At 37.8% G+C, this 26,068-nt stretch overlaps 1 protein-coding gene across 32 annotated transcripts in view; it reads right to left on the reverse strand.

The window, feature by feature from the left end:
• EIF4G3 (eukaryotic translation initiation factor 4 gamma 3) overlaps window positions 1-26,068 on the reverse strand; it is a 343,267-nt gene that overhangs the window by 67,083 nt on the left and 250,116 nt on the right. For 26 of the 32 annotated variants that reach the window (XM_043444851.1, XM_043444850.1, XM_043444849.1 and 23 more), the window contains 5 exons: window positions 13,060-13,148; window positions 8,104-8,350; window positions 5,608-5,741; window positions 3,481-3,600; window positions 2,979-3,089 (listed from right to left, as the gene is read on the reverse strand). In XM_043444851.1, the coding sequence (XP_043300786.1) occupies window positions 2,979-3,089; window positions 3,481-3,600; window positions 5,608-5,741; window positions 8,104-8,350; window positions 13,060-13,148 (701 nt within the window). The remainder of the gene's footprint in view (window positions 1-2,978; window positions 3,090-3,480; window positions 3,601-5,607; window positions 5,742-8,103; window positions 8,351-13,059; window positions 13,149-26,068) is intronic. The other 6 variants (XM_043444852.1, XM_043444848.1, XM_043444847.1 and 3 more) reach the window with 1 other exon arrangement.

The following is a 26,068-nucleotide window of genomic DNA, read 5'->3' on the forward strand; positions in this document are numbered from 1 at the left end:
AAGATACTGCTCACAAATATTTACCCAAGTATACTGAGTCTTATTATTCTTATAAATGCTTAACATGCTTGATTAATTAATCTCTAACATTCTTCAGTTTATACTCAGAATGATTCACTGGAACATCAATGCCTGGAATGGCTATGGTGAAGCGGAGAAGAGAGGCAGATTAGAAGACAGAAGAACTGTGGTCTCTTGAACACAATTCTGCCACTTACGAGCAAAGTTACTACGAGCAAAGTCTCAACTTTGCTGAACTTAAACCATCTCACATATTAAATGCTTATCGTACCTACAGAAGTTATTAGTAGGGTCATGGGATATATAATAGTAAGGCATGGAAAAGGACCTTAAAAACTAAGTGCAATATCAGGCTGTACAATATCATCATGAATACCAAAGAAAAAAAAGAAATTTTTTAAAAAGTGATATGCAGATTGGTATAAAAACCTTTAAACACGCTGTATCCTTTTTGTGTGTGAAAAACTTAATATAAATTGTCAGATTTACAGTATCATTCAAAAGTTGTACCATGGGTAATGAATGACTTTATTTACTAAATACAGATAAAATTCTAGGATCCTGTGCTAAGAGTTATGGAACATATAAAAAGAAATAAAGCCTGGTTTCCTTGCTTGAAAGACAAAAAATTCTGACTGATGGTGAGAAGATGAACTTCAAAGTATAATGTTTGCAGGGTCCACATTTCTTAAATGTATTACATAAGAAACTATACTGATCTCTGTTGTAGAATTTAATATATATTGCTTCTATCTCACTCAGAGACTAAAACCTCAAACTTTTCTGCTTACTTGGATAACCAAAGAAAATAGGACCAATATGCACTGTAGCTTTTTTTTTTTTTTTAAGAGACATAACCAACAATTCCTTTGAGGGAGAAAAGGATGATACATGCTTAGGAAACGCCTCTGTATGTAGGATTTTCATCACAGTTCAGTGAATCTCACATTTGGGTAAAATGAACATGAATGGCAAGTTACTGGTCTAGGTCTACAGCCCCTTTCTCAACACATATCTTTTGAGGCACATTCTGTGATATCTGCAAACAGATTATTATCAAAAGTAACACTACAATAGCCAAGTAACTAGACTTTAAAAAAACTACAGAGATGATACTGCCTGGGCACTTTCATCAAAAGATGAACTTTTATGGTTAAAAATTATATATAACTGTATGACACTAATATAATTGCTACACATTAAAAATATTTTATAACAAGTCTGTTGCAGGAAAGTTTATACCAGGAGTCATAGCAACTAAAGCTAGACTAAGAAGCATACCTAGTAGATCTTAACAATTTTGGATGGTAATTATTTACAAGCCAATTTGGAAGTTGTATGGAGCCAAAAACAATGAAGAGTAGGCTGCCTTTTTTTTTCCCCAAGCAGCATTATTGATTGTTCCTTTATATGTTATATATATTCTTTAAAATTCCCATCTTTATCTTCACCAATATACCAAGTAAGCTGGACTAATTAAATGGAGAATATTTGTTAGCTATGGGAACTGTTGGAAGAATAATTACTTATATTAAGACTCAATGTATCAATATTACCCTGATTGACCACAATTCCACTTAAAAAACAGCATGTAGAAAATTGACAGAGCTATGAAAAGAAAGTGAGTTAAACAATTAAAGTGAATATTTTTGGAGACTCTACAAGTTATTGACAATGGTTCATCTCCTGTCACATTACTTTGCACTAAATAATTATTTACCTGATATACATAGGCAAATACATTCCTGGGCAAATATACACTGGGACAGTTATTTTAAAAACTCATTCTCTAGTTTCAGTATTTTGAGTGAGATACAGCTATGCTTAATTCATAATACCTCCTTTAAGCTATACCTGATTATCAGACAATAGCAAGCTGATAATGAAAACTGACAGTATACACTGGAAGAGGAGATGCAACAATTCATATCTTCTGTGAGTGACATATGAACAAAATTGAGCAACATGATAACCACAGATATTAACCAGAGAATAATCAAAATGGCATCAACATTATTTCAAATGTTTGGCAAAACAAAGATATAAACTCAAACCAAAATGAAAACAAAGATTAACAAATATAAATTTAACCCACCAATGAAGGGAAATAATACTGAAAAACAGTTATAAAATAGTTTCTAGAAAGCTGCTTTCTAAGACTTTCTGGTGAGGAAATTCCAACTTCAGAAAAAAATTTTTAATTTGGTATTTAGAGAAATTAGATAAATTTAAATTTCAAACCTGAGTAAGAATAGAATATTATACACACAGGGGTCTTTAAGAAGGTGATGCTCAATAAAAAGTATGCTTCAAATTAAAATTTTCTCTAGGTTTTATAAAGTCTCTGACACGGTACAGACATTCCAGTGTTTTCAATCAGTGTTTGGTTAGGCAAATAATTCAAGTATCTACAAAGTGTGATTTGTTGTCAGAAGGCGTAATCTTATTTCAGAGCAAGTTTCAGAAGTTGCCATTCCCGAAATAAAAAGGTGATGGGGAAATAAAAAGTGCCACCTTCTATAAATATAGTTTTACAAACATAAAGTAGCATAAACAGGGTGATCCACAAATGTACATCAAACCCTGAACTCCTTCAGAACTTTAGATTAAGTTCTCTCTATATCATTCCAAGTTGGGGAAGAAGAGGTATTCACATCACTGGCAACCTCACCCCGATGCTCTCTACAAGCCTCCAAAGCAGGGAGTAGGCAGAGCCTGCCAAACTCTGCTCAGTGCAGTGCCCAGCCTAACTCCATGGGTGATGCCACTTCCACCGCTGAAGAGCTGCCGCTGGGAGTGTGAAGGCAATCTGCAGTTTACCAGTACTGCACTCTTTTGTATATATCATGTTTTCATATTTTGACTTCACGACTTACAGTAAGTGAGAAGAGCAAAACAGGAAATGTAACACCAGAAACTACTGTTTGTTTTTTTTTTTAAAAAAGGATTCAGCGCACCCCTAGAGGCAGGCTCTTCAGGGGTGGGTGCGACATCGCCAGTGGAGTGGAAGCTGGGGCTTTGCTCTGTTCCAGAATTGGCAATCCATGCCTGCTCTGCACTTTGCAAATCTGTAGAAACAAAGACAAAGAGATGACCATTAGCTGAATGTCATCAGACATCTCTAGTATATCGGGACACCTCAAGACAAAACAGGGATCCTATATAAGGTTGGTTCTATTTTTAACCCATGTGCAGGTCTTTCAACTGAAAAAATACGGGAAAAAAAAAATTCAAGACCAAATTAATGCAGACCAGCTTCTTTCAAATAAAAACTTGAAACTCAAGTGTATTCTTTATTTGTTTGAATATTAGTACGGAAAGGATAGTCTTCACCTCTTCTACTTCCTCTTCTTGGTTAGAAGAATCAAAGAATAAAAGTCGCTTTCCTGACATTAGACAAGATGTCATGAAGTCTATGACAGTTTCTAACTAATTGGTTTGTAGGGAACTTGCACTTACAGGTACACCTCTTCCACCAGGGGCTTGCCTTCCAAAATCTGCAAAGGCTGGAGTAAAGTCTGGTCCTCGAGGCAAAATCCGAGGATCCAGAGTTCGCATTGGCAATTTTGGTTGATTGATCTGCACAGAGAAGCAAAGGGAAGCTTAATACAAGTTTCAGAGCGATCAGTGCCACAAAGACAAAGTCCGAGACTAAAAGGTTGTGTCAGCTGACAAGACAGAGCTGGCTTTCTGAACCAGTGGGAGTCCAGGCTGAATCGTGACCGAGTCTCCTGGGCTAGCTGTAGAGCCCTAGGTCAACAGTGGTTTCCTGGTTGCCTTGGAATGATCAGGTCTAAAATTCCCAGCTCACTTGACACTTTAGGACCAGCAGAATAGCACAAGACAAGCTATTTTGAGAGCTTATGGATGACGGCCGAATTTCTGAATGATTTTCCAGGGTCGTTAAAGCACCCGCCTATAATAAACCTGATATAGCATGTTTTGGTTTGGGTGCTACTAACTTACGGTCAGCAAAGAATGTAATTTGAGTGGACAACACCTCTCAAAAGGAGACAAGTTTCATGTAGGATGACTTTAGTTTTTGGTTGTGCCACAGGGCTTGTGGGATCTTAGTTCCCTAACCAGGGATTTAACCTGGATCCCCAAAATTAAAGTGCCAAGTCCTAACCAGTGGACTGCCAAGGAATTCTCTATGGTGATCCATTTAAAATCTCATTTTGTCTGCTTTGTTAATCGGAGATATCTGGCTTTGTATAAGCATGTAATGTGACTACAGACTCAGCAAAGCTAAGTAGCTTAGTGAGAAATCAACTCATCATTGGCCAAAGTCAAACAGATAAGGCAGGCAGACAGGAAAAAACATTTTCTAAGAGGACAGTCTCATTCAGTGGGGATAACAAAGCTTGTTCTCTGAATACTGAAGTAGTCTTAAATTAGTACCACCAGTCATTCAATTGTTTTCCCATAAGCAACTAAGAAAGAAGACTTAGCAAGAGAAGGAAGAAGATCTGTTGCTCTAAGAGAATAAATGCTACAAATAAAGTCTGGATAAGCAGCTACAGGGATTCTCAGTAAGAACTGGATCTCACTCTGCAAGAAAGTTACCAACTACACTTTACTTAGGGATTAACAGTACCTCTATAAAATGAGAGCTTAGTCACCAGAACTGGTTCATCACTGATGTATGTACAGTTATTCTGGCAAATATACCCCTGACTTTACATCTTTAAATTGATGAACAGATGAAATAAACACTGATTGTACTAATTTTCTGTATGTACCATTAAGATCAAATGTAAAGAAAAAGGGTACCTATCTATTTGCACAAGATTAAAGACTTATCCACCTATAAGTATCCACTGGGGAAATTCTGAGTTATACTATTTGAATTACGCTTCCTCCCACTTAAGTTTGATCTGCCAAATACTTATCTAGGTTTCTGATCTATCCTCAATGCTACTCTAATTCCCTATTGAGATTTTAGCACAGTGCAGAAACAGGTCTACATCTCCTTAGGTGTATTAGTGCAGAAGACACACAATTTCCACCTTATCACTAGGAAATGGCTGTAATAAGCCAACAATAAATTTTAAAACTTTACCACTCAAATATGAGCCAAACCCCATAATTACTATGAGCTATAGTAAACCTAAGACCCAATAATGCTTAATGAAACATTTAATTCAAATGTCACTTTAACAATTTCTAAAAATTGTTCATACTTCACATATTATGGGGGCGTCCCCAGAAGCTCAGCTGGTAAAGAATCCACCTGCAGTGCAGGAGATCCCTGGTCGACTCCTGGGTCGGGAAGGTCTGCGGGAGGAGGGACAGGCTACCCACTGCAGCATCTTAGGCTTCCCAGGTGGCTCAGACAGTGAAGAACCCACCTGTAAGGCGGGAGGCCTAGGTTCGATCTGTGGGTTGGGAAGATCCCCTGGAGAAGGGCATGGCTACCCACTCCAGTATTCTGGTATGGAGAATTCCGTGGTCAGAGGAGTCTGACAGGTTACAGAAAGCTGGACACGACTGAGCGATTTCCACTTTCTTTTCACATATTTGCCCTGATAGTTAAAAACCAGTTCCCACCAAAAAGACATAGCTTTCGCTGAGTGCTCAGCTTACCTTGTCAAGAACCACGTCACTGATGGGAGGCAGGCCCTCTGGTTTCTGAATACACGCTGGCATGAACTGGAAATCCAGCAGAAACTCCCTGTCATATTGCTTCTTGCCTTCCGAATCAGGAGGCTTCCAGGAGTCTAAAGAGAGGGAAGCAGGCAGACAACAGGCTATAAGGTCACTGTGTATATATCCAGCAAGAACCTAAGCTGACTCCAATATTTCATCTCATCAATTACAAACAAAACCCCAAAGAAAACAGTGAGCTACAGTCAGAAAACATCATGGGAAGATTTAAACTGTTATTTGTTCTTTATCCCTTCTGGATACCTCTGGAGAGTAATCTGAAGTAAGGTGCTATAGGAACAGTTTCATTTACACATAAGCAGACATTGGTAAGGGACATGAATAATCTTCATTAAATAAATCACCAAGTCTTTTTTAAAAATAGCTTTTAAAAGTTGTACTCCATTTACAGTTATTACAAAATACTGGCTGTATTTCCCATGTTGTACAATACATCCTTATAGACTCTCTTATGCTCCATAGTTTATATAAAATACTTTTGGTTTCCTGCAAAAGGAGGATAATTTGGAATGTTACTATGGAGAGGGAAAAAAGGTAAAAGGACATAAAACACAAAACCAAATAACTTATTAAAGATTCTGAAAAGTCTAAGCAGACTATAGATTCCCTGCCCTCCCCAATTACAGTTTAATCTGAAGAAAATAAAATAATGGATCTGCTTGCTGAGCCAACTAAACTGGGAACGGACATGTACCTTTGTCCAAGAATCCTGTCACTGAACATATTCTGAGCTAATACTTTTTATGTGAACATTAAAGTACTTTTACCACAGTACTTACTTTGCTACTATTACTATTATTTCAGCTATTGTTAACAACCCTATCATAATATAAAGCTGGAAAATTTCTTGAAATTTTTATTTTTAAAAAAATCAAGTCACAGTTTTTTCTTTTAATTAACAAAACAACTTATCAAAATCAGGCCCCAGATCACTTCATGATAGCACACTGTATCCTTTACCTTAATGGTTCTTGATATACAAGTCATTGACTGATGGTGTGTGAGAATTCTGCAGATATTTTATTACATTATATTACTAAAATATATACAGTTTATTAGGATCTGAATTTTGAATTGCCTCCCCCCTGCCCAATTACTGATGGTGTATATTACAGAGGAAAAAAGCGGTTATTCAGTCAGTACAGTTGGGGCCGCTAATTGTGTGCTTTATTCTTGCGAAGCTGAAGGATAAAAATATAATTTACATAGTCCTAAAAATCACAACCAGTGATTCAATCCCTGAAGAAGGATTGATGGTAGTCCCAGTGCTTGGTGATACAAGCCTAGATCTTTAGGAGAAATTTCAGTATTTTGAGCCCTAAGGTTAAAAACAAAATTTACAATAGAATAACCTTACAATTTCATAAGGACCATTCCAAGTATTTCACTGGTAGTGTTTTCATTAAATATTAATGATCAGTATATTAAGATGGGATCAATCAAAGGCTTTCAAAAATTTCTGACTACAGCTCACAGTAAGAAATGTTGTGATTTCATGACTCTGAACACACACATGTATAAATTAAAGTTTAAAAAAACCAACAAACAATACATTCCTTACTGCATTTAATGCACTGACAATTTGTATTCTATTCTTTTTTTTTTTTTTAACAATGTTGGTTATAACTCACTAAAATAATTTCACAACTGATTAAATGGGTTAAAATCAGAAGTTTGAAGAATATTGGTCAAGATTATTTTTGAGGCCTGCTATTTTACATTCAAACCCTACTTCACGCATAAGTCTCTTTAGATTTGGTGGACTAAGAAAACCATTTTGCGTAACCCCGCCTTTCCCCACATGTCCAGGGAAAAACTATCTGTAAATCTGAAAGCCAACCATAGTTTACATAGCATAGGGACAGAGGTTTAGTGCATTTGATGGTGTCTAAAGGTCAAAGATCCTCTAGAGTTTATCAGATATCGTATAGGGCACTTCCACATCACTGGTGCTTAATAACTTAGTATACTGATGCTGACTGCCTACTGGAGTTCAGCTCTACAGAGTGATTTCCATGAACAAAGTTAGTTCCAGCTTCCTCAAACAACAAGTATACTATCTCAAGGAAAGTGGTCACCATATCTGAAACATCTCTTTCAATTAAAATGAATAAATTAGATTTCTCTTGTCAAATTTTACCAGCCTAGCACTGACTGATTTCCTCTGCCAGCAGCTCTTCCAATGCCAGTGAAAGCAGAGTACCAGCCAGCATCAGGTATCACTTCTGCTAACAAAGGACTCTCTGGATTTGCCAGTCAGTCAAGTATGCCTGCTGCTTTATTCTGTAAATATTACACTGTGATGAGCCTCTTCCTTCCATCCAATATTTCTTTAGGAGGAGACAACACTTCTCTAAGTTGCAGTAGAGTGAAGAGGAGAACAAAACAGACACAGGAAGACAAGGATAACCTTACCTGATTTAAATGGGAACGTGACCCCTTCACCAGAACTGTCAGTGGAGCCTGAATGAGCATCTATTCCTTCACCCTCAGAAACACTCTCAGCACCATTACGTAAAGGCTCAGCTTCCTCTGCATTTTCTTCCACAGTTTTCATGTTTTTTAGGTCAGAGGGGTCTCTTTCAGGATGAAACCCTTGGCTCATTTTATCCTGTTCAGATTCAAGTATTTTGTCCCCTGAAAGCTCCTCTTCAGCTTTAGGCTAAAGCATAAGTGAACACAGAGGTTATATTCTTTTCACTGTGTGTAAATACACATGAAGACCCACACTTATCCCCTCAAAAAAGCATAAGAAAACATATCACTCAAGATAAGGATGTCTGTGTTCAGCTTATTGTACTAGAATGATAAGTTTATTTAAAATGCTTTTCTCATTTCAGCTCCTGGGATAAAGCAGACAATTCCAACGGCTATTGAAATGCTTTAACATGACTAATGAAATCTAAATATACCAAAGTTTAAAAAGGAAAGAACTGTTAATCCCTGGAACTTGACGGACATGAAAGAGTTCTAGTCAGAATCTAAATCAAGCACTCCTACCCTTGCCACTAGCGCTCAGCAAATATAAAAAGAAACGCTAGAGGGTGTGTTTTGTGTTGTCCTCTGGCTGTGGAAAAAGAGTTCAATGAACAGTTTAAAGTGTCTGACTCCAACAAAGCTGACCATCGCTTCTTTAACAAGGAGGTCACTTGTTGGTTAAAATCTATTTTGTGTATTGGTTCTTAGAATTCTCTGAGATTGTGACCTTATTCAAATCATACTGGCACATATTCTCCCAGGGAGAAATCTGGGTTCCAGTGCATCCTATTTTTAAAAGGCAAAATAGAATTAAACTTATTCACCAGATTATTTCTGACCATCTCAGTTTCAGATACAACAACAACAACAAAGTATTTCTTGAGGGTCATATCAACCATCAAAACTCCTTGAGGCAAACCTCTCAATGAACTTTAAAGTCTTTCTTTTTCATTAAAGGAAACACTCTGAAAACAATCCTTCGAAAGAAGCACTCAAGAGGAAATAGGAACTTACTACAAATTCCAGTTGATAAATTTACATTAGGAGCCAAATTAGAGGCTCTACTGAATTGGCTGAACAGAGGATGGTATAAAAAATTGTCACATACACCAGGAAGTAGTCACCCCAACTGATTTATGAAAAAAAATTTTAAATAGTTGCAAACCATACTTCGTTATTAAGTGAAATATTATAAAAGATATAATACTAATAAATTTTCTTCTACTAACAGCAGATTGAGGACAAGAGGGGAAGGGGGTGACAGAGAATGAGATGGTGGGATGGCATCACTGACTCAATGGATATGAGTTTGAGCAAACTCCTGGGAGATAGTGAAGGACAGGGAAACCAGGAGTGCTGCAATCCATGGGGTTGCAAAGAGCTGGACATGACTCAGCAACTGAACAACAAAACAATCAGATCATGGGGAAAAGACACTAGATTTTAAAACGTTATCAAAAGAAACAGATGGTTTTAAGGCCGTGTTTTCTAAAATGGAAATAAAATGTTCATGCAAACACTCCCACACACATACTTCCTCGTTCCTCCAAAAAGACGAGTACGGAAATCTTCAGAAGACAGAGATAAAAAATTACAACAAAAATAAATGTTGAAAATGATGTATCACTATTTTTATAAAACATGGCAGAAAGTGAGGCATCTTTTATGTTTTAAGAAAAAACTGATCTACCAAGTTTGAATCATACATTAGAAGCCTCATTTTTCCTTATTCTATACTCAACTGTAAGCTAAACTCAAAACTGCCCTGTAATACTACCTTACGATTAAGTACAGGTCACCGAGACCTTGGGCTTCCCTGGTAACTCAGCTGGTAAGGAATCCGCCTGCAATGCGGGAGACCTGGCTCGATTCCTGGAGAAGGGATAGGCTACCCACTCCAGTACTCCTGGGATACCCTTGTGGCTCAGCTGGTAAAGAATCCGCCTGCAATGCAGGAGACCTGGGTTTGATCCCTGGGTTGGGAAGAGCCCCTGAAGAAGGGAAAGGCTACCCATCTAGTATTCTGGCCTGGAGAATTCCAAGGACTGTACAGTCTATAGGGTTGCAAAGAGTCGGACACGACTGAGTGACTTGTACTTTCACTTTCTTTCATCAAGATCGTTAATAAATTGGCATGTGAGTCTGCAAATAGTTCTTAAACTTATTACAGAGTAGTATAACCACATTATAATCATACAGAATTCTTATTTCAGGAACTGGAAAGGTGAAAAAATGCTATTTTCGAGAGAAAAGTTTATTGAGTCACCTTCTCTGTACCTAAAATCAACAACAACAGATGATTTGTTGGATATAAACAAAGGATGCACTACTGAGAAAGTCCATTTCTAACTGGAAAAAAAAAAAGTATAAAGAAACTTGGCCCATGAATGACAAACCGTATTTCAGAACACAAAGAATCTATGAGGTGTCTGAGGCACAGTTAGATGGGATATTTCTCAAGGGAATCCATAAAAAAAAAAAATAGTTCCATTAAATATTTGATGATTACTTTTCCTTTAGCAGGATGGATTTCTATTCAAGTAGTGTATAATTATCTAACCATTCTTGAATAGTTTATTCAGAAAGCCAGATTGAAAAACGAAAGCACTTTATTGTCTAGACTGTCAAAGCAAACATTATTACAGGAACTTACTAAATAAGAGTTTAGTTAACAAAAGTTAGTCAAGTCGCTCAGTCATGTCAGACTCTTTGTGGACTGTAGCCCACCAGGCTTCTCCGTCCATGGGATTCTCCAGGCAAGAATACTGGACTGGGTTGCCATTTCCTTCTCTAGGGGATCTTCCCGACCCAGGGATAGAACCCAGGTCTCCCACAGTGCAGGCAGACGCTTTAACCTCTGAGCCACCAGGGAATGCAAGAGTTTTTTATGTGCCAGAATATCAGACTGACAATTACAAATATAATGATGGATGAAATATCCTGAAAGTTTTAAATACATTTTTGGTTGCCTTGAATAACAATTTTACAATGAATCATCCTTCACACTATCTCTTTAGGCTGTAATTTAAAGAATTTGATTAAATACTTGAAATGATATAACAACTCAATATACAATTTAAAATATGCTGATCCCTGAAAGACATTCTTTTAAAGCCTGAGAAAAACCTGAGAAAAAGATGGCATGATGATCAATGAAAAATGAAGACAATGACAACCAATATTTACTAAACTACTCTAGTAAATTCTTAATTTTAGAAAGACAAGGGACTAAGATTTCTGGAAAAAGTATGTGTGCAAATAACCAAACATCTTAAGTCTTCTTTCTAACCAGTGACTGGTTCAAAATGAGCCTCAACAATTCTCGTGCATGAAGGGTAATAATCTAAAGCAGGTTCAGCAAATCATGGGCCGCGGGCCAACAGTGGCCCTCACCTGCCTTTGTACTGTGCGCAAGATAAGGGTGTGTGTGTGTAGACTTGTAACGTTGGAAAAATATTTCAAAGAAGAATATTTTATGAAATGTGAGTATTATATAAAATTGAAATGTCAGTGTGTACCAACAACCTTCACTGACACACAGCTCCTCACTCATCTACCCACTGTCCACGGTTGCTGCGGGGGCACAGCAGTAGAGCCAAGAACTGTCACGGGGATCCTAAGGCCACAAAGCCTACCTGGGCTGTCAAACAGGAGAAGTTTGTCAACCCCCGACCTAAGGACGAGGACGAAAATCTGGAAGCACAGGAATGGTGACCTACCCATTTAATATTCAATAACGCTTTTTAAAAATGCCACAGGGCAAAGGAACATAAAATATAATAAAAGAAAGTGAATAAATTACAGCTGACTCTAAAGATAAACCCATTTGTGAAGCTCTTACAGCCATACCAGGAACATATGCGATTCCCCTGCCTCTCGAAGGTATTTTATTCTTTGTAGGAGCAACATTTTCTTGTTCAGCTGCAAAAGGAGTGTATAACTATTTGCACCTCTATAACTTATTGCCAGTTCCTACCCCCTGATAACCACAATGAAATCACACCCAAGCAGCATTTTAGAGGTTGCTATGTGACTAACTGTGACATCAACGGAGCGTCATGTAAGAGCAGGGATGGGACAGGGAGAAGGAACAAAGGGGCACTGTGAGCAGCCGAGAGAGGGTAAGAATTATAACTAGACAGAGAGGTTTTATAAAACAAATGCACTTAAAGCTATTTAAAAATGATTTCTACATTTTAATGTTATCATCTTAAACAGTCAATGAAAATTATTTTAATAAAGTAGATTTAAGAACTCAAAAAGAAAAAAAAGAAACATGGAAATTGTTTATGTTACTCTTCTTTAAAAGCTTCAGCGTATAGCAACAGGCACACTGAAATTAGAGACTATGAGATCGGTAGAGCACTGCTCAGGATGAAATCCGCCCCGGGCTCTCCCTCACATCTTGTCCTGGACTTGGTGTACAATATCCTACGGCCAAATCCACGCCTTAGTTCAAACCCTATGTGAAAAGTCTTGTTACTGGGACGCAGGTAAAGGACAACAGATTCAAAATCAGTTTCCTTAAAATACACTTGATGATTTCCACCAGCACAGCCAACAGGCATTTGAAAACAAAACAAAACACTTTTTAAAACAAAACGAGATTAGTCTTTACATGGGGTAATAAAAGGGAAAAATTAACAATACTTATTTTTGCTATTTGAGAAGAGGTATTTTAAAAAAGAAATAAGAATTCAGCGAAATTGAACAAACTACTAACAACCTTTAAAAAATTCTTTAAATGGATTTAAAAAAAAAAACCAGACTTTGAGCTTGATAGATTTGCTTGGAAAGCAGCATCTCAAGAAAAAGTCATAAACACACACTTTTCTGAGAGAACAGCACCACTGCTCTGGAGATGAGCTGACGATGTTTACGGCTGCCCCTTACCTCCGATTCTGCCTCTAACAACTCCTCAGCGGCTCGCGTCCGCTCTTTTGGTTTCTTCCACATCTTTGGTGCAGTCATAGCTGTCTGAGCTGAAACAGAAGAGCAGGCTGCCATTACTTCCCACTGAAAAAATGGAAAATATTAGGTCTAAACGATACCTTTATTCAAATTTAGCAAAAAGAGGGCTTCCTGCAGAGTCAGGAGACACATGGATGATAAGTGAAGAACTGTGTAATTGTGGCCCAAAGCCTGCAGGCAAATGTCTCAGGCACAGACTGCTCACGTCAGCTCACACAGCCTTCCACCAGCAGCCTACGGTCCTCCTATCTCACGGTTAGCACACACCAAGCCACATAATTCAGTATGAGGTGAGCATCTATACAAGCAACTGGGCTACCAGCCAATTCTAGACTTGGGCCTGTTTCCATTGTTAATTGACTATGTGAACTTACGCAAGTAACACTTCTGAGGTACTAGCATATTCAACTATAAAGTGTAAGAGTAATATTAGATGATGTCTAAGGTGCCTTTAAGCTACAAAAAATACTAAACTCCAGATTTTGTTTTAAAACAGACAGCAAAAGTATACTTTGATGAAGATTTCATGAGCTAGGCGGCACTTGCACAACACCGAGCTCTCACTTCACGTCAATACTGTGGGCCTATCCTCTCCTGTGGCTGGGCTGAAAATTAAGGAAGAAATAGGTAATGTGTTTTTTCTGGCTGTGCTGCATGCCTTGCAGGATCCCTGACCAGGGATCGAATCCAGGTGTGAGTCCTAACCACCGAACCACCAGGAATTCCCAGGAACATAATTTTTATTGAATTATTCTACTGTATCAGAAGTTCCACATGGAAACCTAAGCTTACAAAGAATTTTTAAAAATTTACTTGGCTTACAAAGTCCACAAAATCAACATTTGGACGTACAATTTAAAGATACCTGGAACATCAGAAAGCAAATACAACATGTTTTAAAGGATCCCGCAGAAGGCAGTCAGTGGTGCAGAATGGTAAAGGATCTGCCTGCAATGCAAGAGACCTGGGTTTGATCCCTGGATTGGGAAGATCCCCTGGAGAAGGGAATGGCACCCATTCCAGTATTCTTGCCTGGAAAATCCCATGGACAGAGGAGCCTACAGTCCATGGGGTCACAGAATTGAACATGACTGAGTGACTTCAGAGGAGATCAGAAGGCGGCACGACTCAAAAGCAAGCAGTGAGGTTCTAAGGCAGATGAGAAGGGAGGGGAAAGAGTCAAAGAAAGGTCACTTTATAAATATACAGATGTTACTGAAAGTGAATGAACACAAAGCCAAAGGAACCATCTAATCTAATTCCTTAGAGAAATAAAAGGTCGCACTGAGACGAAACCAACCAATCTCTCTTGGTGATTCAAATCTTTTTTGGAAGAAGGGTATAATACAAACACACTGGTCTTGGGAACAAGGAAAAAGAGACATTTAATAATCTTCTCAAAACTATTGCACCATCATAAAAATACTCTGTAAATCTCTTTTATTACCCAATCCTTAAACCAACTTGTCTTTATCCTTCCCTTTACAGACCATATGAACAAGAAAACATCATTAGACCAACGGCTATTCCTCCTTCGCAGCCTACCCAAGGTAAACCATTTTCTCAAAGTATGGAACTCAGATTACGGTAACTACAGGTGCATTTACATTCGCTTTTGCCTTAGCCTTATGATGAATATGCATATTCAAGTATTAATGCTTGTATGTGTGATATGTGGTGGTCTCTCTTCATTTTCTATCGGTCTTCTGATTTTATATAACCAGTCTGTTTTATGTGCACCCCTCCAAAATGTTTGTGATTAATTCTGCTTTCATAGAAGAATTCTTTTTAAGAATTAGGGAGTTTGAGGAACCTATACATTAAAATTAAAATTTTATTTCATATATACATGAATTCAGCTTTAATTTTCATCCATGGAAAAGGGAAGATCACTTTCTGAAGGATTTGTTAGGATCAAATATAAACTTGGGTATCGTTTCCTCTAAACCAAAAAAACCAAAGATGTAGATAAACTTTTCCTTCAAAACTGTATCAAATGAACCCAAAACATTAAAATATTTCTTCCATGGGTAACATTAACACATTTAATATGCTTTTTAAAAAAATCAGCTACTTGCACAGCAGGAATTGTTACTCTGTTCAAATGGCTGAAGTTTTGATTTAAAGTAATAATTCACAAAAAGAGGTGAGAGAAAGCACACACCTCCTGAGGAGATACTCAGTCCTTTAAAAAAATGGACACAGATACACACCGTGTGTCTACTGACTGTGATATACACCCCCTCTCCTACCTTTATTGATGGAGGGGTGCAGTAACCTTTGGGTGTGCTAGAGTGTGGAGAAGAAGTAGGGGACCAGGGAGAAAGTGGAGGGGGAGAGACAGACAGAAACACCAGCTGCCAGATTTAAAGGACAATTAATACCAAATTAGAAGGGAAGTAAATTTAGCATACTGTCTCAGATTTGTTCTTTCCTTTCTAGTCCATTTCTGATGCCTATGTCTTAATTAGGCCCTTACTGTTGCACTGGTTTAACTATGAGAAAGGCTCAACTCAATGCCTCCAAGTTGTATTAAATATAATACTGCCTTAATGATGGCCTCTCTAAATCACTGATTTGATTGGTTGTTCTTTTACTTAAAATATTCCTTAAGGCATCATCGATAGAGTCGAGCCAAGTTCCTTACACCAGGTGGTGGTGGTTCAGCCTCCGAGTCATGTCCGACTTTCTGTAACCCCAGGAACTGCAGCACGCCAGGCTCCTCAACCCTTCCTGTTGATCCAGGAGCTTGCTCAAACTCATGTCCACTGAGTCAGTGATGCCATCCAAATCATCTTATCCACTGTCACTGCCATCTCCTATTGCCCTCAATCTTTCCCAGCATCAGGGTCTTTTCGAATGAACTAACTCTCCGCATCAGGTGGCCCAAGTATTTATGCTTCAGCTTCAAGCATCAGCACTTCTAATGAATATTCAGGATTTATTTTCTTTAGAGATAACTGGTTTGATCTCCTTGCTGTCCAAAGGATTCTCAAGAGTCTTCTGCAGCACCGCAATTCGAAAGCATCAGTTCTTCAGTGTTCAGCGTTCTTTATGGTCCAACTCTTATGTCCATACATGACTACTGGAAAAACCATAGCTTTGACTATATGGACCTTTGTCAGTAAAGTGATGTCTCTGCTTTTTAATACGCTGTCCAGGTTTGTCATAGCTTTTCTTGCAAGGAGGAAGCATCTTTTAATTTCATGGCTGCGGTCACCATCTGCAGTGATTTGGAGCCCAAGAAAATAAAGTCTGTCACTGTTTCCACTGTTTTCCCATCTATCTGCCATGAAGTGATGGGACCAGATGCCATGACCTTAGTTTTTTGAACGCTGAGTTTTGAGCCAATTTTTCACTCTCCTCTTTCACCGTCATCAAGAGGCTCTTTAGTTTTTCTTCGCTTTCTGCCATTAAAGTGGTATCATCTGCATATCTGAGGTTGTTGGTGTATCTCCCGGCAATTCTGATTCCACCTTGTGACTCATCCAGTCCGGCACTTCATGTGATGTACACCGAGCAGAAGTTAACTTTCCCGGTCCTGAACCAGTCCCGTGTTCCACGCCCAGTACTAACGGGTGCTTCTTGTCCTGCCCTGCATACAGGTTTCTCAAAAGGCAGGTAAGGTGGTCGGGCAGGAATTCAAATTTGTTGACTGAATAAATAACAGCAGTTCTCTGGTAAAGAGGTATTATTGACATTCCCAAGACAAATTCTTTTCCCCCTGTCTTGTACTAAAGCACCACAGGGCAAGAGACAATCTTGCATGAGATTCACAATTACCTGAATTTAGAGATGCCTAATGGAGCCTCCCCAACTTTCCATAAGAATTCAACTCTCGGAGGAACACTGATTTTCCACTTCTTTAAAACAGAGAATGTTGTTGTTGTTTAGTGTCTTAAGTCATGTCCAACTCTTTTGTGACCCCACAGAGAAATCAGACTTCCATGGGATTTTCCAGGCAAGAATGCTGGAGTGCATTGCTATTTCCTTCTCCAGGGGATGTTCCCAACCCAGGGAATCAAACTTGTGTTTCCTGCATTGGCAGGCAGATTCTTTACCACTGAGCCACCCAGGAAGCCCCCAAACAGAGAATAAGTAAAATTAAAGCATAGCTATGATTTCAAGATTTTTGCAAATTCTTACATTACTGGATGGAAAATGTTTTCCTTCAGAGCTCTTTTTATGAAATGACTAATACAAATTCTGAAAAATATTGGGGATACAGATAAGTTTAATCACTGGGTTTTAATAAATAAATGGAGCTATATCAAACTAAAAGCTTCTGCACAGCAAAGGAAACCATCATCAAAGTGAAAAGGCAACTACCTAAAAGGGAGGAGGTATCTGCAAGTCATGTATCTAATAAGGGGCTAATATTCAAAATACACAAAGAACTCATACAAATCAACAACAAAATCCCAACCAAACTGATTTAGAAAATGGGCAGAGGATCTGAACACACGTTTTCCCAAAGATAATATACAGATGGGCCACAGGCACATGAAATATGTTCTACATCACTTATTATCAGGAAAACGCAATCCAAATCACAAGGAGATAGCAACCACACCTGTCAGAATGGCTGCTACTGAAAAGATAAGAAATAACAAATGTTGGAGAGAATGTGGAGAAAAGGGAACCTTTGTTGGGAGTGTAAATTCTTGCAGCCAGTATAGGAAATAGTACAGAGATTCCCCCAAATTTAAAAACTGAACTACCACACAACCAAGGTATTCCATTTCTGGGTATTTAACTGAAGAATATGGAAACACTAATTTAAAAAATATATGCACCCCTGTATTTAATGCAGCATTACATACAACAGTTAAGATATGGAAACATCCTAAGTCATGATCTTTAGTTGCGGCATGCAGTTTCTTAGTTGTTGCATGTGGGATCCAATTCCCTGACCAGGGATTGAACCCAGGTCCCCTGCACTGGGGGTGCAGTCTTCGCCACTGGACCACCAAGGAAATCCTCAACATCCACTTCTAATCCCTTCTCATTACTGTCTCCATCCCCCTCCAATATTTTTCCCTTTTTCCCCCACAACAGCTTTGAAATCCCAGAAGTCACAATAAATTATTCTGATTATATCATATTCAAGAATTCTGTCTAGAGTTTTTGAGGATGGGGATCTTATCCTCTCCTTTTTTTCTGCCATAGATCCTTGTGAGAACCAAGGTAATTTTGACAATTTATTTAAGGAACAAGGGCAGAACACAGAAAAAAAAAAAAAACCCAAGTGAGAGAAGGATTAAGTTTTTACAAAGGAGATGTAAATAACTGGAAAAGAATTACGGTGATAAACATGCAAGAATGACAGGGTCACTGAGAGATGTCTGTCAAACCAAAGAAACACTAGAATGTAAGTCAGTCAGAGTTTCTTCAGTCTTCTGAGGTGCTGCTATTTGATACGGATGGATGGATTGGTATTTATTCTCCCCAGCATCTGTTAAAAAAAAAAGGCTCTCTGCTCTAGGACTGCTTCACAGAAGCTGAAGTAGTATAAGCAAGACTCCACAGGACCTAGCACTGAAACCAAGAAGAAAGTATATAAAAAGATGAGTCTAGACTTAAATTCGACCAAAATATACACCTACAACACAATTTAAAAATTTTTACTTCCAGTTTTAACATTAAATACCATCACAGTAAGAGTCAAATCACAGGTCTACTGATTTTATTGATGTTAATTAATAACTACTTTTCGGTTTTATGATTCTTTTTTTCCCTATTACTCCCTGTTTCCTATTTTTTATTTTCCCTATTATCTTTATTATTTCCTATGGGTTTACTTTTGCTTTCCTTCTTTTTTTAATGTAAAATTTCAGCTTTACTGATGTATAAACGACATATAAAATTTTAAAATATTTAAAGTGTACACTGTGGTGATTTAATATATGCACACACATACACTGGAAAGGATTCCTCCATCTAGTTAACACATCCATCATCTTATATATTTATCTTTTTTCTTCTTGGTAAGAACACTGAAGTTCTACTCTCTTGGCAAATTTCAGGTATACAGTAGTTATTAACTACAATCACCAAGTTTTACACTAGATCACAGACATTATTCATCTTATAAAATTTGCTCATTTAATAGTTTCGTCAGATGGAGCTTGAGTCAATAATCTGAGACCATTTTCACTTTTAAAATGGTCATTTAGTGGTGTCAACTGCCACCTGAGTACTATCCTGGTAGTGTGGTAGGGAGAATAACACACTGCCGCAGCTATCCACGTCCCAGTCCCTGGATCTTGCGAGTATGTTACCTGACGTGATGAAAGTGCTTTTGCAGATGTGATTAAGTTTAAGGGATCTTGATAGTTCAGTTCAATTTAGTCGCTCAGTCGTGTCTGACTCTTTGGGATCCCAGGGACAGCAGCATGTCAGGCCTCCCTGTCCATCATCAACTCCTGGAGTTTACTCAAACTCATGTCCATTGAGTGGGTGATGCCATCCAACCATTTCACTCTCTTTTGCCTCCTTCTCCTCTTGCCCTCAATCTTTCCCAGCATCAGGGTCTTTTCAAATGAGTCAGTTCTTTGCATCAGGTGGCCAAAGTATTGGAGTTTCAGCTTCAACATCAGTCCTTCCAATGAACACTCAGGACTGATCTCCTTGCAGTCCAAGGGACTCTCAAGAGTCTTCTCCAACACCACAGTTCAAAAGCATCAATTCTTCAGCGCTTAGCTTTCTTCATAGTCCAACTCTCACATCCACACATGACTACTGGAAAAACCATAGCCTTGACTAGATGGACCTTTGCTGGCAAAGTAACACCTCTGCTTTAATATGCTATCTAGGTTTCTTCCAAGGAGCAAGCGTCTTTTTATTTCATGGCAGCAGTCACCATCTGCAGTGATTTTGGAGCCCCCAAAATAAAGTCTGCTGTTTCCACTGTTTCCCCATCTATTTGCCATGAAGCGATGGGACCGGAAGCCATAATCTTAGTTTTCTGAATGTTGAGCTTTAAGCCAACGTTTTCATTCTCCTCTTTCACCAAGAGGCTCTTTAGCTCTTCTCCAAGGAATCTTGACAGGGAGATTACTATCCTGGAGTAACCCAATGGATCCAATGTGATCAAAAGGATTCTTACACGGGGCGGGGGGAGGCAGGAGAACTGAACAGATAAGAAGATGCTATGTTGCTGGCTTTCAAGATAGAGGAAGGGGTCCCAAGGCAAGGAATATATGTATCTCTGAAAGATGGAAAAAGCGAGAGAACAGATTCTCTCACAGAGCTTCCAGAAGAAACACAGACCTCCTGATATCTTGACTTTCAGTGCAACCAAGTTTGGACTCCTGACCTCTCAAATTGTGGTGATCTGTCATAGCATCAACAGGAAAAGGATACAACCATGAATTCTGATTTGCATTGTTGTTAGGTCAGATAATATACCTGCTTTGACTTGAATCCTTTTAAATTTATTAAGACTTGTTTTATGACCCACAATATGGTCTATCTGGGCAAATCGGACATTGGCACTTCTGTATCTGCTGGTCAAGCTGGTTGTGTTGTTCAGGTCTTCTCCAGCCTCACTAAATTTCTGTCTACTGGTTCCATCAATTATGTTTTTCTAATTAAGTCAATTCAATGTCACTACTTTTTGATTATGTATGCTAATTTTAATATTCAGTCATAAATCAGTTTGATTTTTCTCCTCAGTACAAGTCATACATATTCTCACGGTTTCAGTGGTTAATTCTTACAAACATTTGAGGAAGAAACAGTATCAATTCCATGAAACTCTTTCACAATAGTGAAGAAGAGGGACTACTTATTAATTCATTCTCTGAGGTCAGCACCACCATTTACCCAAATATAAAAATACCAGAAAACGATATGCCAGTACCATTTAAGAACTTGATGCAAAAAAAATACATAAATTTTTAGTAAGTCAAATTCAACAATACATGAAAAGAGAAACACCTCATGACTAAGTTTTATCTTAGGAAAGCAAAGCTGGTTTAACATTCAAATGGAAAGTAATTAATAAAGAAAAAAGAAAACTACAACTGTCTCCAGAAATGGAGGAAAAGAACTGATAAAGTCCAATATGTATTTCTGATAGAAATAAAAAATTTCTCAGCTAATCAGCAAGAACTTCTTTCATCAGACAATTCAAAACCCTACAGCTAACATCGTAATGGTGAAAGACTTTTAGAAAGCTTCCTGAGATCAAGAAAAGACAAAAATATCTACTTTCACCACTTCCACTCAACACTATACTACAGGTTCTAGCTAGTGTAGTAAATCAAGAAAAAGAAATAAATAGTGTATCCAGTTAGGTATGAAGTAACACTGTCTTTCTTCACATGTGACATATTTATGTAGAAAATTCCAAAAATTCTTTGGATTTTACAAAAATGCTAATAACTTGTGAATTTTAGCAAGCCTGTAGAATATGAGTAAAAAAGTCTCCTGTATTCTCCTATTTAGTTGTGAAAAATAAAAATGGAAATTAAAATACCATTTACAATAGCCATCAAAAGACATGAATCTGACAAAATTATAAAACCTCTGTACATTAAAAATTTCAAAACATTCCTCAGTTAATTAAAGAAGACAGATTTAAATGTCCAAACATATGTTACTGGGTCAGAAGACTCAATATTGTAAGATATCAATTTTATCTATAGATTCAACACAAACCAAATGAAATATCAACAGGTTTTACAGAGAAAAAATTGTAGGAAAAACGTGACTCTAAAATTAACGCAGAAAGGCAAAAGACCTAGAATGGCCAAAAAAAATTGAAAGTTCAAGGACTTAATGCTATCTGATTTCAAGAGTTATTACACGCCTCAGTAATCATGACAGTGTGGTATTGGTATCAAAAAAGCAAACTAGATCAACAGGAGAAAAAAAAAGAGAGAGAGAGAATTCAGAAACAGACCCATATATAACATGTACAACATATGTTTGGAAGTTGTAAAGGAAATAAACCAGAAAAAGAATAGCCTGAAATTCTTGTACATTACTGGTGGGGATATAAAATGGCATAAATACTTGGAAAATATTTTGCAGCCAGTTCATCCGAAAGGAGATCAGTCCTGGGTGTTCATTGGAAGGACTGATGCTGAAGCTGAAACTCCCAATACTTTGGCCACCTCATGCGAAGAGTTGACTCACTGGAAAAGACCCTGATGCTGGGAGGGATTGGGGGCAGGAGGAGAAGGCGACGACAGAGGATGAGATGGCTGGATGGTATCACCGACTTGATAGACATAGGTTTGAGTAAACTCCGGGAGTTGGTGATGGACAGGGAGGCCTGGTGTGCTGCGATTCATGGGGTCGCAAAGAGTCGGACACGACTGAGCGACTGAACTGAACTGAACTGAAAAAAAAAAACAAACAAAACTAACTCCAGGAGTTGGTGAAGGACAGGGAAGCCTGGCATGCTGCAATCCATGGGCCTGCAAAGAGTCAGATACATATGCTTACATACGATTCAGTCATTCCAGTGTAGCTATTTAGTCAAGAGAAATGACAGCATATATCCATGCAAAGTTTTAAACATGATGCTCACAGCAATTTTATTTATAACAGCCCCAAACTGGACATAGTCCAAATGTCCACCAATAGGTGAACAAACTGTGGTACATCCATAATGTGTCAACAGTTTTTAAAAAATGAGTTGCTATCATGGGCTACAATATGGACAAACTTGATGTGTACAAGAAACCAGAGAAAACAGTTTATGGGTTCTGATTTCATTTATATAGAATTCTAAAAAATGCAAACTGATTTATAGTGATAGAAAGCAGATCAGTGCTTGCCTTGGGGACTGGGGTGAGGGTAGTACAGGACAGAAGGATTTACCAACAGGAGAAAACTTTCTGAAACAATAAATATGTTCATTATCTTGATGGTTATAATGGCTTCATGAGTATATACAGATGTCAAAACTAATCAAATACACTTTAAATATTTATACATTAATTTTATATCAAATATCCTTCAATAAAGGTGTTAAAGTAGTCTGGGTGGTTTCTAAAGTAAATAAAACATAAGCATATCTATGTATGTTACGAATCTGAAAAATAACAGTGTTTTTAAAGACTGAAAAAAACAGCATAGATAGTATTCTTCCATTTAAGGGAAAAAAACAGAAATCTATAGACCCAAGTAATGGGATTCCAAGGGTTTTTTTCCTCATCCTAACTTTTGCTGCTTTTTACCTCTTAATTTTCTTCTTTCCAAAAGTATCATTTGAAATAAATATAAAGTAATATCCCTTTCTAGCAACTAGCGAGTTCTAGTTCCCTCAGCTGGATAGAGTGAACAACAATCTCTGGCATACGGTCTGCGATACCCTATGGCTCACACAAATAATCATGATAAAATATATAGGTTTATTTTAAATTTTAAAAAATGGGGTCAAACTACATAAGTTACTTGGCAAAATGCTTTATTTTCCCCTTAACTTATTACGAAAACCTCTCCAGGTTATGACACGGCTCTGTCTCATTCATTTATCAGCAACATGACATCCCACAGCATGTGTGTACCACTGCTCTTGAGAAGCCTCACCTTTTTTGCTCTTTTTCTTGCTACAAAACCCACTTCTAAACTCGTAAAAGTACCTATTGGTACTTTTACTTCCTCCTCGCTCACCTCCCCAAAGCACAAACACATAAGCATGTATTTTAATAGATACTGAAACATTTCATTCCAAAAAGGTAAAAGTAATTCACATTTCTACCACACATACATGAGTGTTGGATTTCTTCCATTCTCATAGGTATTGATATTATATCTGCCAAACTAACAGCTAAATATGATATTTCAACACTCACTAGTAAGGGTGAGCATTCTTCCTAGTTTAATTGACTATTTCATCCTTTACTCAATATTCCATTAGATTGTTGGTTTGTTTTAACCTGTATATACTCTATAAACAGATTAACATTTAACATACTGTTGCCTTTTAATTTTCTTTTGCCCAAAATTCAAAATTTTATTGCAATTTTATGATGAATTTTCTGTAATGAATATGTATTATGTTTATAAACAGTATCAACAAAAATGCCATGAAAAAAACATGCCTATTTTAATAAATTCAAAATAAAGGCCACGAAAAGTCTTTTTTGACAATGTCTCAAATATTTATAGATGGCCACTTTAAAACCCAAAGGCTTTTAAATGGTTTCATGTGACTTTTAAATAGCCTCACAATCTTTATGACCATATCTTTCTCTAGTTTAATATGTTTCTGAGAATATTAAAGCTAGAAAGTTAGCTTTTACCTTACAGTCAAAAGCAGTAACCCACTTAATATACCTTTGCTATTCTATACAATCAAATACTTGGAACAAATTGAGAATGCATTATTTAGAATCTTAGCTCTTTGAAGATAAGAACTGCATCTTACTGGTCTCCTTTGTATATACAGCATCTAATACAGTATGCTGGTGGTGGTTTAGTCACTAAGTCATGTCCAACTCTTGTGACCCCATGGACTGTAACCTGCCAGGCTTCTCTGTCCATGGGAATTCTCCAGGCAAGAATACTGGAGTGGGTTGCTATTTCCTTCTCCAGGGCTAATACATTACATGCCCACCTAAAATCTATTAATCAACAAATGCCCTGCAATCAAAATTAAATTGAAAGTTAATGACTCTCTACAACAATAAACACCATTTTGGTCTTTTTGTATTAAGTAGGTACTACTGTAATATCTCCATGTCAGAGATCAGGTAACTGAAATAGGACAAAGTTAACTAAATGGACCCATCCTGGAGAGAATAAAGGCTGGAGCTACAATTTATTTTCTTGGGCTGCAAACTGACTGCAGATGGTGACTGCAACCATGAAATTAAAAGACGCCTGCTTCTTGGAAGAAAAGCTATGACAAACCTAGATAGCACATTAAAAAGCAGATACATCACTTTGCCTACAAAGGTCTGTATAGTCAAGAAAATGGTTTTTCCAGTAGTCATGTATGGATGTGAGAGCTGGACAGTAAAAAAGGCTGAGCACTGAAGAATTGATGCTTTCGAACTGCGGTGCTGGAAAAGACTCTTTTGAGTGTCTTGGACAGAGTGCCTTTGAGTGCCTTGATCATCAAGCCAGTCAATCCTAAAAGAAGTCAATCCTGAATATTCACTGGAAGGACTGATGCTAAAGCTTGAAGCTCCAACACTTTGACCACCTGATGCGAAGAACTGACTCACTGGAAAAGACCCATCTGATGCTGGGAAAGACTGAAAGCAGGAGGAGAAAGGGACGACAGAGCATGAGATGGTTGGACAGTATCACCAACTCGACAGACATGAGTTTGAGCGAGCTCCAGGAGTTGGTGATGGACAGGGAAGCCTGGCGTGCTGCAGTCCATGGGGTCGCAGAGTCGGACACAACTAAGCAACTGAACAACAACAGCAACTAAGACATGGATGTAACTTCAAAGTCTTTTGTCTTCCCAAGACAATACTTTGCCTCTCAACTCTACTTTGTTCCTATACTTTCTCGGAATTCCAACTTCACTTTCATTTTGGTTGTCATTTGTTTTTGCAACAGGAGAGGATATGGAGATAAACAAGGGAGGGGATACTGAAGAATGCTGTTTGCCTGTTAGCCCTAAGCGTCATATGTCATCAGGAAAATAAAATAATAAAGTGACTCTAAGGTTTGTCCTGAGCTCAGCAGAGGACAGGACATTACGCAATTTCGCTAGCAATGAGAAAAAAAGATGATTCCAATGAGACCATTACTCCATTTTCTAAGTCTCCGAATTCCATTGTACTGCTCACTCTACAATGTCTCGGGCATTTTTTTTTTTTTACACTTTAAAAAATGCATCTGTGCCACTTCTACCATGATCAAAACAGACTGCAATTAAATTTAAGGCAAATCTAGTGCTAATAAAGAAGTGTCAATCACTACAATATAGATACATACAACATAAGTAGTCATCTTT

This window comes from Cervus canadensis, chromosome 24 (genome assembly GCF_019320065.1).
Source record: "Cervus canadensis isolate Bull #8, Minnesota chromosome 24, ASM1932006v1, whole genome shotgun sequence".
NCBI lineage: Eukaryota > Metazoa > Chordata > Mammalia > Artiodactyla > Cervidae > Cervus > Cervus canadensis.